Source organism: Vicugna pacos, chromosome 3 (genome assembly GCF_048564905.1).
Source record: "Vicugna pacos chromosome 3, VicPac4, whole genome shotgun sequence".
NCBI classification, from domain to species: domain Eukaryota; kingdom Metazoa; phylum Chordata; class Mammalia; order Artiodactyla; family Camelidae; genus Vicugna; species Vicugna pacos.
Window position 1 is genome coordinate 68,712,257 of NC_132989.1, and position 17,293 is coordinate 68,729,549.

Genomic DNA, 17,293 nt, shown 5'->3' on the forward strand with positions numbered 1-17,293 from the left:
GAGTCACAGTACAGTCAAGAACCATACTCTGGGTAGGCAACCCACAAACAGGAGATAATCACAACTGCAGACATTCTCCCAAGGAATGCTGTGTCTGAGCCCAACATTGGGCTCCCCTCCCTGTGGGTCCTGCATTGAGAAGATGAGCCCCTGGAATTTGGAGGCCAGCAGGGTTTGCTTTTGAGAGTGAGAGGAATGGAGAAAACAGACTCCACACTCAAAGGGCACATGCTAAATGTCAGCTGCTCCAGGACCCAGGGCAGAAGCAGTCCTTTGAATGTAGCCTGGGCCAGATCCACTTGCTTATCTTGGAGAGCCTCCCAGTGAGGGAAGAGGCAACTGGGACTCATCCCGGGAATACAGACGCTGGTGGCAGCCATTTGGGGAGCACATTCTACAATGAGAACACTGGTGCTGGCAAGCACCATTCTGGAATCCTCCTGCTAGCTTCTTAGTGCCAGGACCTGACCCACTCACTAGGAAGCCAGGTGCCCTAGATCCCCCTGAGCCTCCAGCTGCCCCAGGACACAGTTCTGCCCACCAGAAGGCTCAGAACCATTGATGAATGGATAAAGAAAATGTGGTGTGTGTGTGTGTATGTGTGTATGTATGTGTATGTGTGTGTGTGTGTGTATGTATGTGTATGTGTGTGTGTGTGTGTGTGTGTGTGTGTATGTAAACATATATAATGGAATATTACTCGGCCATAAAAAAGGATGAAATCTTAGCCATTTGTGACAACGTGGAATGACCTAGAGGGTATCATGCTAAATGAAATAAGTCAGACATAAAAAAGGCAAATACTACACTAATTCAATCTATGTAGAATCTGAAAAACAAAACAAATGAAGAAACAACAAAATAGAAACAGACTCATAAATACAAAGAACAGAGAACTATGTAATATCTTTGTATGGTGACAGATGGTAACTAGACTTATCATGGTGATCATTTAATATCCAATCACTACGTTATGTAACAGGAACAAGAATAGTGCTGTAGGTCAATTATACTTTAAAAACAAACTCATAGAAAAAGAGATCAGATTTGTGGTTACCAGAGGCAGGGAGTGGGGAGATGGGAACTGGTTGGAGTCAAAAGGTATAAACTTCCAGTTATAAGATAAATAAGTACTAGGGATGTAATGTACAACATGATAAATACTACATACTACATACGAAAGTTAAGAGAGTAAACTCTAAGAGTTTCCATCACAAAGAAAAAAATTTTGATTTCTTTCATTTTGTATCCATATGAGATTATGTTCACTAAACTTGGTGTGGTAATCATTGCATGATGTATGTAAGTCAAATCATTGTGCTGTACACCTTAAACTTATACAGTGCCATGTCTCAAAAACCTGAAGAAAAAAAAAAACAAGACACAATACCCACACAAAGGAATCCAGTAAGAATGAGAGCTATTTTCTCAACAGCAACAACAGAAGCCTGAGTAGAATGTGCCAAACTGATGAGAGAAAATAACTGTCAATGTGCACATCTAAATCCAGTGGGATTAGCTTTTGAGAACCAAGGTGAAATAATAAATACTTATCTATAAATACTAAAAGATTTACTACCAACAGACCCTCACTAAAGGAACTTCTACCTTAGGAATAGGAAAAATAGTATCAGAAGGAATATTTGAGATACAAGAGGGAGGATCTTCCTGCCTCATTGGGCACTTTAGAGTATATCATCTCCACTTCACCCTCATCAAAACTGCAGACACAGGAGAGTCAACCTAACTGTAGAAGAAAAAAGAATACTCTAGTGCAACTGGATGTAGTGTAGTAAGATGAGCTCTTCTCCTCCTGACAGTCCTGAAACTGCTGTCACTGCTCTGGCAGCCCCTGGGAAAAACCTGAAGTACTGAAAAAAGCACCGAAGGTACAAAAATGGGAGACAGAAAAATTAAGAGAAGCCAAGAGAATAGGGAAGTGACCTTGTGGACAGAGAACTGGCCAGAGCAAGGCTCAATATCCTACTTTCATGGTGGGTGAAATTTCACAAGTTAGGAATAGAATGTATTTTTTAAATCTCTGTAGAAGTTATAATTCTTATATACTTTATGTGGTTACAATTATATTTTAACACAAATAACATTTTTTACAGTGGGATATGTTTTATTGAGATATGTTGTAAAAGCACAGATGCAGGGTATCTAAAGCAGGGAAAGTTGCTGGGCAAGGGTGACAGAAGGCAGTCCACCAGGATCAACTCTGTGTTGTGTGGCTTTGGAGACCTCAACTAGGACCAAAAGCTAAAAATTACAAGAAGACATATTTCCACTCAATAGAATTAAGAATACTATAATAATCGTAGAAATACAATAGTGGATGGACTTTTCTATAACATAATGAGCTCTCTGCATTGTAAGTTCCAAAGATGTTTTGTTAGTAAATAAATAGGTATGTAAGATCCCTTCAAGGCATAGGAGGTCCCCAAGTTGTCTTTCTCAAGCATAAAACAAATATGGTCTCCTTCCTGGTTTTCTTCCATATTCAAAACACCTATTTAAGAAAATTTCTCCTTGTTCTTTCCTGCTCTTTTTCTGCCATCTGTGAACCAAAAATGTTTCTAAGTATACTCACGTCTAAAACAATGTTTCTTAATGTGTTCATAGATCTCCTGCATCATAAAGCCCTGGTGCTTATTGAAAAGGCAAACTCTAGGCCCCACTGTAGACATACTGATTCAAAAACTCAGGGGTTGAAGAAAAGAAGTTTGCGTTTTTAACAAGCTCACATTTCTAGTAAGCTCCCCAGGGTGATTCTTATACACCTTGAAATTTGAGAACTTCCCTTTAAGGCAACAACGTTTACAGCCTCTGTAAACCATTGTCGTATTCTTTCACCTAATGGAGAGACTACCAAAAGAAACCTAAAATGTTCTGCAGCTTTCACTGACTTTATCAGTCTCTGAGTAGACAAGAACTGATTGTAGCTATGCCTAACAAAGATTTCCCTGTTACTAAAGGTGGTGAAAATGAAACATAATGTCAGAGTCAGGACAAACAGAAATAATTTTATAATAGATGAACATTTTAAAATAAGGCTTTAAGGATTAGAACTGAGGGAGGAGATACACAATAGGAGGAAAGAAGGGATATACAAGAACAGGTGTTACCAAGTAGAGAAAGGCACATAGAGGAAGAGCAGTGTGACCAAACATTCATTCATTCATCAACTACAACATTCACTGATCAACTACAATGTGACACAAACAATTACAGACACTACACTAATGAACAAAATAGGTAAGCATCCCTACTTCCATGGAGCTTATAGTCTAGCAATGGAAGATAAACAATACATATAATAAATACGTTATAGAGTATCTTAGAAGGCAGTAAATTTTATGGAACAAAAACGAAAATGAACAGGGTAGAGAGGTCATGAGTAAAAGCTGAACAGGGCTAATTTTACAAAGGTGGTTAGGGAAGCCAATATTTGAGCAAAGACTTTATGGAGGTGAAGAAGTCAGCTTTGCAGATATCTGGGGGAAGACCATCTTAGGCAGAAGGAACAGTCAAAGCAAAGTCAGGAGAATGCTTGGCCTTAGGAAGACCAGTGTGCTGAGAAAGAGTACATGGGAGACGAGTGAGGAGATAAGAGTGAGAGACATTAGAGACCAGATTATAGGCTATTTAAACATTCCTGGCTTTACTCTAAAGAAAATTAAAAGCTCGTGAAGAGTTCTAAGCAGGAGACTGAAATGATCAACTCTTTTTCAGGGGATCACTCTGGCTACTAAATTGGAAACAGACCGAAACAGGGCAAAGGCGAAAGAAGGAAGAATAGTCAGGAAACCAGTAATCCAGACAAGGGATGATGGCAGCTCAAGCCGAGTGGTGGCTATGAAGGTAAGGCATCAGGTCTGCAGGTGCCTGTAAGGGAGAGCCAACAGGATTTCCTGACAGAAAGATGTTATGTAAGGAAATGGAAATAGTCAACTATCACCAATGTTTTGGCCTAAGCAACACAGAAATGAGAAAGATACAAAATGAGCAGGTTTACAAGGAGTGAGCTCAGTTCAGCATTCAACAAGCTGAATGTGCAGTTTCTGAGACATCCAGGTAGACATGTGTAGGAGGCAGCTGAATGCATGAGTCTGCTGTTCAGAAGAGAGGGTTGTCCTGAAGATGTAGATTTGGGAGTCATCAGCATGTAGATGGTATGTAAAGCTGTAAGACTGGATGAAATAACCACCTGAGGGACCACAGATAGAGAAATGAAGCAAAGCCTAACTCCTGGTATACTCTAATACTGGGGGTGAAGGGACAGGGAACGGAGAGAAATCAGCAAAGGAGACTGAAAAGGAAAAACTTAAGTGCTCTGAAAGCCACATGAAAAAAGTTTTCTAAGAAAGCAATAGTGATCAACTGATGATAGATCAGTTATGGTTAAGACTGAAAATTTACCACTGGATTTAGCAGTGTGGAAGTCACTGACTGCCCCGACAAGTGCGTTTCGGTGGAGTGCTGAAATATAGTTTAGGAGAAAGGTCTGAGAAAAAAAAAAGTAGACAACTCTTCAGATGAGTTCTACAGCAATTGGAAGCAGAGAAAGTTTTTCAAGGGCAGTGATGTGAGCAGTAGACTGGAAAGGGAAATGAGGTCAAGGTAGAGTTTAGTTACAAAGTTACAGTAATCAGGAGAGTGTGGTATTGGCATAGGGATAGACATAGATCAACAGAATGGAATTTAGAGTCCAAAAATACACTCTTACATTAATCAATTAATTTTCATCAAGAGTGCCAAAAAAAATCCAATAGGAAAAAGGTCTTTTCAGCAAATGGTGCTGGAACAAGTGGATATCCACATACAGAAGAAAGAAGTTGGACACCCATCTTATACAATTCATGAAAATTAACTCAAAATGAATGGTAAACCTAAATATCGACACTAAAACTATACAACTCTTAGAAGAAAACTTAGGAGTAAATGTTTACAACTGTGAGTTGGGCAATGACTTTTTAGACATGACACCAAAAAAAGAAGCAACCCAAGAAAAAATAGACAAATTTGACATCAAAATTTAAAACTTCTGTATGTCAAAGAACACTATCAAGAAAGTAAAAAGACATTCCACAGAATAGGGAAAAATACTTGAATAATGCAGGGGTTAGGGATGTTGACCCTCCACAGCGGAAATCTATGTATAACATGACAGCCAACCCTCCATACCTGAGGTTTTGCATCAGAGATTCAACCAACCATGGATTGTGCAGTACTATAGCATCTATTTAGTGAAAGAAATCCATATGTATGTGGACCCACATAGTCCAAACCTGTGTTGTTGTTCAGGGTCTACTGAATTTACAAATCACTTATTTCATAAAGGATCTGTGTTCAGAATATGTAACAACTCTTACAATTTAATATTTAAAAGGAAATCCAATTTTAAAGTGAGCAAAGAATCTAGACATTTCTCCAAAGATGACATGCAAGTGGCCAATGAGCACTTGAAAAAAATGCTCAAAATCATTACCCATCAGGGAAATGCAAATCAAAACCACAGGGATATATCACTTCACATCCACTAGGATGGCTGTAAGCAAAAAATCAGACAATAATAAGTGTTGGTAACGATGTGAAGAGACTGGAACCCTTCTACACTGCTGATTAGAATATAAAATGGTGCAGCCACTTTGTTAAACAGTCTGATAGCTCCTCAAAAAGTTAAACATATTATCATATTACCCTAGAATTCCACTCCTCTGTATATATCCAAGAGAAATGAAAACATATGTCCACACAAAAACTAGCACACAAAAGTTTAGAGCAACCAAAAATTGGAAACAACCTAAATATCCATCAGTTGATGAATGGCTAAGTAAAATGTGGTATAAAAAGCAATAAAAAGGAGAAGGAGTTCGGGGTTTTCTTGGGCATGAGCCACCTGGTCCTCTTTGCTTGGCCCTGCAAAAAACCTTTCTCTGCTCAAAAAAAAATTAATAAATAAAAAGGCAATAAAAAGGAATGAAGTACTGATCTATGCCACAATACAGCTGAACCCTGAAAACATCATGCTGAGTAAAAGAAACCAGTTGCACAAGACCACGTATTTTATGATTCCATTTGTATGAAATGTCCAGAATAGGCAAATCTATGGAGACAGAAGGTAATCAAGACTTGCTTATGGCTGGACAGGGAGAGGAAATGTGAAGTAATTGATAAAGGATTCAGGATTTCTTTTAGGGGTGGAAGAAACAAAAATATAAGGAAAAAAACAGAAGGAAACATGTTTTTATGATGATATGAATGATCCAGTAGAAAGTGAAGAAAACTAGTGATGTAGGTGAGGAGCAATTCAGCAAAGTTCTTCAGTAAAAGTGCGTGGAAGTGCACAAAAGAGGGAATGGCTTTGGGTAGAAGCAAAGATAGTTCATCTGTAAGTAAAAGGCAGGAAAGCAGAAAATATGGGTATAAATACTGGTAGGTAAGTAGATGCTATGCTGGAAGTCTGTGTATATTCTCTACTGGCTGCTTCAGATTCCTCAGTAAATGAGAAGCAAGGTCATGAGCTGAGAGTGAGGATAGCGGGACAGATTTTAAAGATGAGGAGAGAGAAAAAGAGTGGACAAATAAATAAGTAGGACATTCACTACAATTTAGAGCTGGCCATGAACTAAAAGCGAGACCATTCAGCATGGTTATGTGTGTGTCTCCATATTTAGCTACAAGGGTAAAGGACAGAGAGCAGAAAGAGTTGTGTTTAACCAGGGCTTCGCTTTTAGCCAAGATTATGTCAAAATAGGAGGGGGAAGGCAAGGGAGTTGAGCGTGCATGTAAGAGAGTGATTAAAACGACTGAATGTGTAATTTAAGCTGAGAGAAGAGAGTAACATCCAGTGGATAAAGGGCAGTGACATCGTAAGGTCAACAAACCAGAGGTCCTAGTGAAGTGGAAAGATGTGTTACAATTGAGGAACTAGAAGAGTGACGGAGAAGATATACGAAATTAAGGTTTTATAGGAGTTAAGTGACAATAATGACAAAGTCTAGGATATGACCATGGTAGTGAGTGACTTGAGTTAACAGGAAAGGCAAAAATCAATGAAAGAGATAAGGTCAAGGTACTGAGAAGCAAGATGCTGGAAACAACAACACAAAGAATTCAAAACAGGAATAGTGTTAGAAAGAGTAACAGTGAACCAAGAATTAAAATCATGAGGAAAAAAAAAAGAGAGAGAGAGAGAGAAATAAGGAGTAGTAATTCAGGGATCAGCAGAAGACAGCCACAATGAGTTGTGGCACCCAATTATAACCTGGTACCCTCTGAGATTCAAATGATGACATAGGATTTTTTAGACAAGAAGAAAGTCTGGAAGCAGCAACTAGAAACAAACATGGTATCTACCCCAATTTTATGATCAGCTGAGAACTGTGAGAGAAAAATCACCTAGTTTTGGGAAGAGTACAGGGGAAGCACTGTCCTCATACAAAGGCCAGTTTCTACAGAACAAAGGACAAAACATTCAGAGAAAAAGATAAAGATATCGGGAATTTTGATGAAGTTTGACTCTGACTCAGAGAGCACAATGGAAAGTCTCAGGAATTAAGGAAATAGAAGGGTTCAGAATAAATAATGTACAGAACATCATGAAGATCAAAATCCAAGAGACGAGGACTCTGGGGCTTCTAGTAAAGAATGACATAAATAGGAATCAAGAGCATAATAAGATTAGTCCAGATAAACTTAGGGCAGTCAAGTTTTGAGGGCAAAGAGGGACAGGTGTTCTGGGGGCCCCACTTTGATCTTTTTAAATGGGCATGAAGAGATTCGAAGTAATACATATCTAATTGGTAGTGTGGCACAGAGACCCTAAAGTGAATCTCAATGATACTCCCCTCTTGGTGTTCACGTTTTTATATAATACTCTCTCCTTGAGTACATGCAGGACCTATGACATGCTTCTAATCAACAGAATATGGTAGAAGTGATGGGCTACCACTCCCTTGATTACATTCTGTTTTGGGTTATATTATGTAAGACTCCGTATTGGTAGACTAGCCTGAGGGACTCTCTAAAGACCCTCTGAAATAAGTGGCCATGATGGGGAAGCCCATGTGGCAAGAAACCATGCAGCCTCTAGAAACTGTGGAAAGCACTGATGACCTGAGGGCAGTCTCCAGCTGATAGCAAACCAAAATCTGGGGCCCTCAGTCATACAATCACAGGATATTCATTCTACCAATAGCCTGAATGAGCTTGGAAGCAGATCCTTCCTCAGTCAAGTCTCTGGATGAGAATGCAATCCAGACAACTCCTTTATCACAGCCTCATGAAACCCTAAACAAAAGACACAGCTAAGCTGTGCCCAAACTCCTGACCTACAGAAGTGGTAAAATAATACACGTGTTTTTTCAAGCTGCTAAGTTGTAGTAATTTGTTACACAGCAACAGAAAATGAATATACCTAGTATGAGAGGTTTACCTTGACCTACCGAAGGAGGAGAGGATATATTAGGGAAGCCAGGCATTATGACCACACACAGTCTCTCTTTACTCCATTCAATGACCAATAAAAGGCCCAGGGGTGGTGGTATCAATGGAGTTTGGGTTAGAAGGGAGATGACTTCAGCTGGAGCAAATAGCACATTAGAGGATAAGCCTAAAGATAGCCTGGGGGAGTGGGCAGGGAGCAGGGACGTGAGAAGAGCTGTACCAGGTGGTCTTCTGTGCCTTCTTAGTGGAGTGCCGTTCCTTTTGCCTAGATTCAAGGCTGAGGCCAGTCGTTCCCTTCTCTGCCCTCAGCCTCACCGAAGAGGTTGTTACCTCCTCCGTTGCTTCCATTGTCCCCGCCTTCTCCATTCTTTGAATGGGGGCAACTGTTTGCTGAAGTGTGATGTGTGAAGAGGTGGGAGGAAATGAGCCTGAGCATCTCAGAAGCTTCAACTCAGCTGCTTAGTTTTCTGGGCCAGAATCAAGATGGCAGAGTAGTAGGACCATGAACTTGCCTCTCCTCGCAACTACAAAACCACAACTGACTTCTGAACATCCACTGAGAAAAAAGACTGGAGCCTAGCAAAAAAAAAGATCTGCTTCAACTGGAAACACTGAGACAGAACCACAACAGGATGGTAGGAGGGGTATGCTCACGATATAGTTGGGCCCTATACCCCCTGGGTGGGCGACCCACAAACTGAAGCACAATTAAGTCACAGAGGCGCTCCCACAGGAATGAGAGTTCTGAGCTCCACGTCAGACTCCCCAGATGAGGGTTCTGGCAGTGGGAGGAGGAGACCCCAGGACATCTGGTTTTGAAGGCCAGTGGGGCTTAACTTCATAAGCCCCACAGGACTGGGAGAGATAGAGACTTAACACTCTTGGGAGGTGCTCACGGGATCTCAAGTGCACCAGGTACAGGGGCAGAGACAGTGATTGCATAGGTACCTGGTCCAGACCTGCCTACTGGTTTTGGAAGTTCTCCTGAGGAGTTAGGGGACTGCTGTAGCTCACCCAGGGGACTTAGAAGCTGGTGGCGGATATTCCAGGAGTGCTCATCTACAAGAGCTTCCCTGGAGGCTGATACTTTGACTGGATCAATAACACCAAGACCCAGCCCCATCCAACAGCCTGTAGGCTTAAGGGCTGGGAACCCTCAGACCAAACAACATACTGGGTGGAAACACAGCCTCACCCATCTACAGAACTTCTGAGCCCAAAACGCCTCTAGGCAGGGCCCTACCCACCAGAGGTCCAGGTCAAGCTTCACCCAGCAGTGGGCAGGCACCGTCCCTCCTGCCAGGAAACCTACATAAGCCTCTAGCCCAGCCTAATCCACCAGGGGGCAGATACCAGAAATAAGAAAACAGCCCCAAGCCTGTGGAAGGAATCCACAAACACAGGCTGGACTCTACACTGGGATCAGCTCTCCCCTGCCCCTTGGGTGATAAGAGAGGAGTGTACTGCTAGAATGAACAGGATATCTCCCACAGAAGGCCACTTCTCCAACGTTGCGAATCATAACTAGCCCACCTAAAAACACAAAGAGAAAGACAGACAAAATGAGGTGGCACAGGAATATCCTCCAGGACAAGGCACAAGATAAAATCACAGAAGAAATAAGTGATGAGGAAATAGGCAATCTATCCGAGAAAGAGTTTAAAATGATGATAGTGAAGATGTTCACAGAACTCAAGGGAAGCATAGATGTGTGAAAGAAAAATACTGTAAACCATATCAGTAAACAAAGAATGCTGAAGCCATCAAGTCATCAGCCGCCACCCCCCAGTGAAGACAAGCCTGTAGCCCAGCCTCTGCAGCCACTCACAATGGTGCACTCTGAGCAGACTCAGAATAATAACACACAAGATACTAGCCCTAGATAGCTAGAAGCTTGTCAAAGGAATGAATTCAATGAACCCAAATGTTTGCTTCCTCCCATACATAGAAAAGCACAAAATTCTGCAACTTGAGATGCCCGGTTTTCTTTAGATAATAAGTCATCTTTTATTGTTCCAACTACCTGGTATTTGTTGTAAAGCTCCTATATATCCTAGCTCCTCCCCTACCTCTTTGGAGCAGTCCCTCAGAGCAATCTGAGAGGCTGTCATCCTAGCTCGGGTCCTCCCGCCAAGTAAAACATAACTCTCAACTTTAAGGCCGTGCATTTATTTCAGTTGACAAATGCAGAGTGAAGTTTTTAGCAAAGAGCTGGAAAATATAAAGAATATCCAAACAGAATTGGAGAATAAAATTATCGAAGTGAATAACACATTAGAAGGAACCAAGAATAGACTAAACAAGGCAGAAGAATGGATTAGTGAGCTAGAAGACAGAATAGTGGAAATCACCATTGCCAAACAGAAAAAAAAAAAGAATGAAAACAAATGAGGATAATTTAAGAGAATTCTGGGACAATATGAAGCACACTAATATTCACATTATAGGGGTACCAGAAAATGAAGAAAGGGAGAAAGGACCTGAGAAAATTTTTGAAGAGATACTAACTGAAAACTTCCCTAACTTGGGAAAGGAAACACTCACCCAAGTTCAGGAAGCTCAGAGAGTCCTACACAGGATAACCCAAAGAGGAATACACCAAGGCACATAGTAATCAAATTCACAAAAATCAAGGATAAAGAGAGAATATTAAATTCAGCAAGACAAAAGCAACAAATAATATACAAGGGAACTCCCATAAGGTTATCAGCTGATTTTTTGGCAGAAATTCTTCAAGCCAGAAGGGAGTGGCACAATATATTTAAAGTGCTGAAAGGGAAAAACCTACAGCCAAGAATACTTTATCCAGTGAGGCTCTCATTTAGACTTGGTGAAATCAAGTTTCACAGATAAACAAAAGCTAAAAAAATTCAACACCTCCAAACCAGCTTCACAAGAAATATTAAAGGAGCTTCTCTAGTCATCAAAGCACAAGAAAAGAGAACAAAAAGAAGAAAGAGGAAAAAAAAAAAAAAGACAGCCTGGTGGAGCAGTCTATGGAGACTCTCTATTTTTTGCTCAATTTTTCTGTAAACCTAAACTGCTCTAAAAAATAAAATATGGGGGCAGAGGGTATAGCTCAGTGGTAGAATGTATACTTAGCATGCATGTGACCCTGGGTTCAAGCCACAGCACCTCCATCCAAATGAATAAATGAATAAATAAATAAGTAAACCTAATTATCTCCCCCCTGCCAATAAATAAATAAATAAAGTCAAGAAAAAAATAAAAGAAGATAATCTGAGGTCAAATCATGGAGGGCCCCACATGGCACACTACCAAGGAGGCAATGCATAATCAGTGTACACATTTCTAAGGAGAGAAGACCTAATCTGAACTCTGTTTTTAAAAAAATTAATTCTAATCACAATACAAAAAAAATGATGTTAAGAGAAATTGAAGACAGGTAAGTAGATAGGCCATTGTATTATCTCACATGAGTACCTGAATTAGGACAGTTCAGGAGGAATGAAAAGGACAGGTAATACCTCCTGGAGGTATAAGTGACAGGACGTGGCTACTGATTAGATACAGGAAAAGAAGCTGTCTGAGCCAAAGAGAACTCAGGTACTTCCAGCCAATGACACTAGAAGGACAGAAGGCAACAGTTATGATTAAATGAGACTAGAAACAAAGACTGGTTCCAGAAAGGACAGATAACAAGCTCCAAGAAAGACAAGACAGTGAGAAGCAAATAAAAAAGGAAAAGATTAAAAAAGAAACATATGGCAAGAGAAAATAAAGACAGGTATTACAGTACAGAAATTGCTTTTGCAGTATTAATGATAGGTAAACTACTAAATACAATTATAACCAGTCAGTCCTGGAAATAAAAGTTTTATCCATTTTCAGAAGAGAAACTGAAATTAGAAATTATTTAACTCAACATCTGGGTTTATGTATCTTTTTGAACTAATTCTTATTTTGTGGTTGGCTTTATTCCTTTCATAAATCTAAGTTTAAAAAGCTAAATCTCTAAATTTTCTTAGAAACAATGAACAGTACATGTATGTAAATTTTAAAAATATGTGCAGTATGTTGTGTATATGTATTTACATGCAATACATTCTATATATGCAAACTGTAACAATTCTACCTAATAAAACTGAAAAAATGAAAAAAAAAAAAGAAAGAAATCATTTAACTCAACATCCTCCTCTCTGCAGCCACTGTTACACATTGAAAAAAAAAAAATGCCCTAAGAGGTTAGATGGTTTGTCTGAAGTTACCATCTAGTGGCAGAGCCTAGATTAGAATCCAGGTCTTATGACACTCAGTCTACTCCACGTCCTGAATTAACTTAGTTACAGGCAGTTCTTATTTATATATAAATCAATTATCTATGTCCTTTATGCTCAGAAATGACTACTTGGGCATGCCAGTACTTGGAATTTTCTACTTTTGCTTCTTCCTTTAGAAAGATCTTGCTGCTTCATGTGACAAAAATCATATACGTCAACAATTGCAGAACAGAAAAAGAACAAGGCAGCCTATCCCTAGAGAAAAAAAATTTGAAAGCAAACTAGGTCCTGAGAAATGTCACTAAGGATTTTATCAACAGCACCACATTTCCCCCCCACACATAGATCTCCCTATCCCTTTATTTCAACACCTACCAGAAGAAATCCTATCTGAAGCCATGAATGCTATGACCAGTGTCTGAAAGCAGTGAGAATCAGCTGCAGTTGGCATTTTAAACTGTTGCCTGATTTAAAAGGAAAATATATCCCCATAAATGCATACCAATTCTAAAGGATGAGCTAATTCTTCTAGTATTAAGTTGTAGAGGGTAGTCCAGGGAACCTACCCACCATGCTGAAAACAATTCGTGGTAAAATGCATTTTGAGTTCAAACAAAAAAATTATTTCATAACCAAAGACTACCTTCCATTTTATAGCACATCTCAGTTCAGACTACCACATTTCAAGTGCCAAATAGCCTTCTACTCTGCTGCCAACAGATTGACTGAGTTTATACTTTACGGTGTTTTATGAGGACTCCTTTCTCTGAATTTATAATACAGTGAATTAATATGTAAATTATTTAAATATTTAATTGTTGCCTTCCTTAAAATTTACATTCAAATAGAAAACTAATATAAAAGGAAACCTAACAAAAGAATTTAAAAAAAAATAAGAGAGGAACTCTCTAAAAGCGTAACAATATTATATACTCATTCTGCTGAAGGATTGTCCTACTTGACCTCAAGCAGTTCTTATGCAACAATCTAGAAGTTTTATTTTCACAAATGTTTTTCTAAGACAAATATGGATACCACCTAAAATAGTACCTGGACCGAGTTCTAACATACCACTCAAATCAATTATCCAAGTACATCTGATCTGTTTTGGAAAATAGTCATAGCTGAACAAAGAAAAAGGGGGAGGAGGACAAATTTCTGAAACCATACAGCAAACAAAAGAATTTTTAATTTTTAAATTATTTCATCTGTATTTTCCATTATGTAAAAAGTTCAGTGGAAAATGCAAAAATGTTCTCATAACAATGATTTTCCCGGTTCTGACACCGTATCACTATAGTAACTATAGCCAGACATCAGTATTAAAGGTGCTTGCCAAGTCTATTGTGTCACAAAGTGTGGAAATTATTGACCTCTGCAAACCTAGTTATAATTTTACCCAGGAAGTAGTAAGTAATCAACCTATGTATGCCTCAGGTAGGAGAGTGACTCCTCTGTTCCTCTCCAACAGAGGCTAGTTATAGAAAACTGGGAAACTGGCATAAAAGCTATAGAGTCTGCTCTGCAGTTGGAGAACACGTTAAACAGGCTCCTGCAAGACCTGAAGGCCTTGGCTTCTCAGAAAAAAACAAGCCAAAAAACGCTCCATGAAAAGGTTTCTGGGTGGACAGAGCAGGAATATAAGCTATCTAGAATACCAGCTTGGCTATCAGGAGGAATTAGAGAAGACAGCAAAGGGGGATGGACAGGCTGAAAGGCTGCATCAGGTAAAGAGACAACATCTGAAGGCAACACAGCAAGTCTTCCAACTAGCAGGTCCCAAGTCCAGAAATCTTGATCTTTTCCATTTAACACAAGACTGCCTTCCTTTTTCATCTAGAATCCTAATCCTCATTGTTGGCATACAAATTAACCTGTTTTGCATTATTTAAAAAAAAAAAGGCTCACTGAGTCTAAGAGAAGTGTTTCATTGTAAGCTGGCTGTCATTATTGCCTTTCTCTTTCAGAAAACCTTTCCTAGACTGTAAAGTTTCAACATTTAGAACCATAATTTACATTTTTGTTTGATTTTTCCTGGATATACTTTCTTTGTTTAACTTTTTAAAATTCCAATTAGGTGAGAAATTGTCCACAGACTCAAGACTTTATCTTCTATTTCTTAGGCATCTACTCTAAAGACAAAATGGAAAAGGCAGGAACTTTACAAAAACAGATGAGTTACATAACCAGTTCTGCCAGTAACTTACCAGCTGGATGACTTGTGGCTCAGATTCTTTATCAGTAAATTGGAAACAAAAAGTATCCATTTTGAATGTTGTTATAAGAATTTGATAAGATAATATAGGCAAAGCACATGGCACAAGGCAGACAGCTCGCTAAAGAACACTGCTAGTACTGAAAAGAATCATCTAGCACTGCTACTGTAAGGTTAAGCATATTTTTTGCTAGTGAAATCTTCCAAAAAAAGTATATAAAAACCTTTTTTTATTCTTTACCAGCAAACTTTAAAAAGTTTTGTTCCCATCTCCATTCCCCACCAGAAATCATGTTAGAAGATCTACACATAGTGGAATAAAATATATCAGGCTCTTCTTTTTCTCCCTTTCAATTCCTACCAAACTGCACTCTCATACACTCTCACAGCTTACTATAAGGTTGAGCCATATGAGACTGCCATTTGTACACATCAAAACTGGTTGACTTACTGGTCATTTCACAGGCCTCAATCTGAAATTTACATGCTCAATGAACACTCAATGATCCCAGCCTGGGTTGCAGATGCAGGCTATTTAAGGAGGGCTTTGAAATAAAGTTAAATTTAAGTTCACACTTTTCAGTTCTTTTACTTTGTACAAAGCTCTTCCTCAAACTAAAAAGTTGATACATCTTTAAGAAATTTCCAAGCAAAAGCCTACATAATCTTCTAGAATTATTTTCAAGACTATGAAAAACATACATCAGGAAGACATGATCAGGTAAATATCCTTATGCTGCTGTGTAATTCCAAGCATACAACTGAAGAACATTATTTGTAAGAGGATGACTAACATTTCAAGAGTCAACAATGTTTATAATTAGGGGCCTCGTAAGTGTAATGTTTAAGTTAAAGACTCAAATACAGGAGACAAAATTATTTGCGAGAGAAATTTTGAGGGAGAATTCTCAACAGAACCTAGCTCAGTCGTCCTCAAAACTGGCTCACAATAAAATCATCAAAAGGACTAAAACAAAAACAAACAAACAAAACTGCACCGTGAAAGATTAGGGCCCTAATGGATACTGTAATAAAGTTTCCTGAGTTGCTTCTAATATGTATTCAGTAGAGAACCCTGTACTATGAGGATTTTTTCATACTCCTTCATTTTATAAATCAATACTAAATTTTGAGAATATGTTCCTAGGCCAGATAAAATTCCACAGGTTCTATGGGGGGAGGGTACAGCTCAGTGGTAGAGCGCATGCCTAGCACACACAAGAGCATGGGTTTGATCCCCAGTACATCCATTAAATAAAAAATAACAATATAAACAAATAAACCTAATTACCCCCCAAAACAACAAAATTCCAGAGGTTCTAGTCTACCAGAGTAGAAGGGTGATCCTATTCAAAATCACCTAATTCAAATGACAATCATACAAATATTCACAGTACAGTTCCATACACAGGTCCTTCTTTGTAAGAAAACATCGCCCCATATTACCATGAAGACAACATGTATACCAAAAAAAATTTCCCTCTTCTGTTTAAAGAACTGTAGTAATATTAACATATTAGGTAGGTTATTAGCAATTTAATTTGTAGGACCATCACAGTAATTTTTAATCACTACTAATCCCTATTTTTAAAAAAAATGAACTTGCTAAATTCTAAATAAAACATTAATAGCTTGCTTTATGTAAGTTTAACCAGCCAACCAAAAAAGAAACCATAATTGAAACAGAAATCCTACTTAATTTCAATTTTAATATTTAAAAGTAGTCCAATTAAGAATAGTCTTACTGTTCTAGAATCCGAGAATGGATTGTATTCATCAAGTCCTGGTGGGACATTTCTTGTCACTTGTGTAACTGATGGGTCCTGGAATAAAATTTGAAAGAAAATAAAGATTACTTATCCTTTAAAGATGCAATTTTGATATTTACAATGCATTTGCTTTATCTGTACTTTTAGTCACCCACCAAAGCTAACAGAGGAAAATAAAGAAGATTATCAGATTTATTCAGCCCCATTTCAACAAAGTTGGAATTTAAACCCACAGTCCTTACACCCTCAAAGACAAACAAGTGAAAACTGGGTTAGATACAAATCAGCTGTTAGCTATTACTGAAGGAATGAAAATAGACCTCTTAATAGCTGTGTGGAACCATTTGCATAGGGCATCTTAGCAAATCTTGGGTAAAAAGCCATCCTTTCCTTTGCACTCCACAAAGAGTTCCTGTTTCCCCTGTCCCTTTTTTAAAAATAGTATCTTCAGTTTTCCCTACTGCAGATTTAAGTACATTACAAATCAATGTCACATACAGGTAACATCTAGAGTATTCAAGATTAAGTATCTCTTATTTTATTCTACTACAAAATTTCACCTTGACTATAGTCTGTTGTTCCACATGATCCTGGATTCACTCCCTTTTCCAAGTATA

The 17,293-nt window shown here is 38.7% G+C and overlaps 1 protein-coding gene across 2 annotated transcripts in view; it reads right to left on the reverse strand.

Annotated features, from left to right (window-relative positions):
* The window catches only part of SCAMP1 (secretory carrier membrane protein 1), a 101,748-nt gene that overhangs the window by 58,825 nt on the left and 25,630 nt on the right, over positions 1–17,293 (reverse strand). For both annotated transcript variants that reach the window (XM_072958463.1, XM_072958464.1), the window contains exon 2: positions 16,653–16,730. In XM_072958463.1, the coding sequence (XP_072814564.1) occupies positions 16,653–16,730 (78 nt within the window). The remainder of the gene's footprint in view (positions 1–16,652; positions 16,731–17,293) is intronic.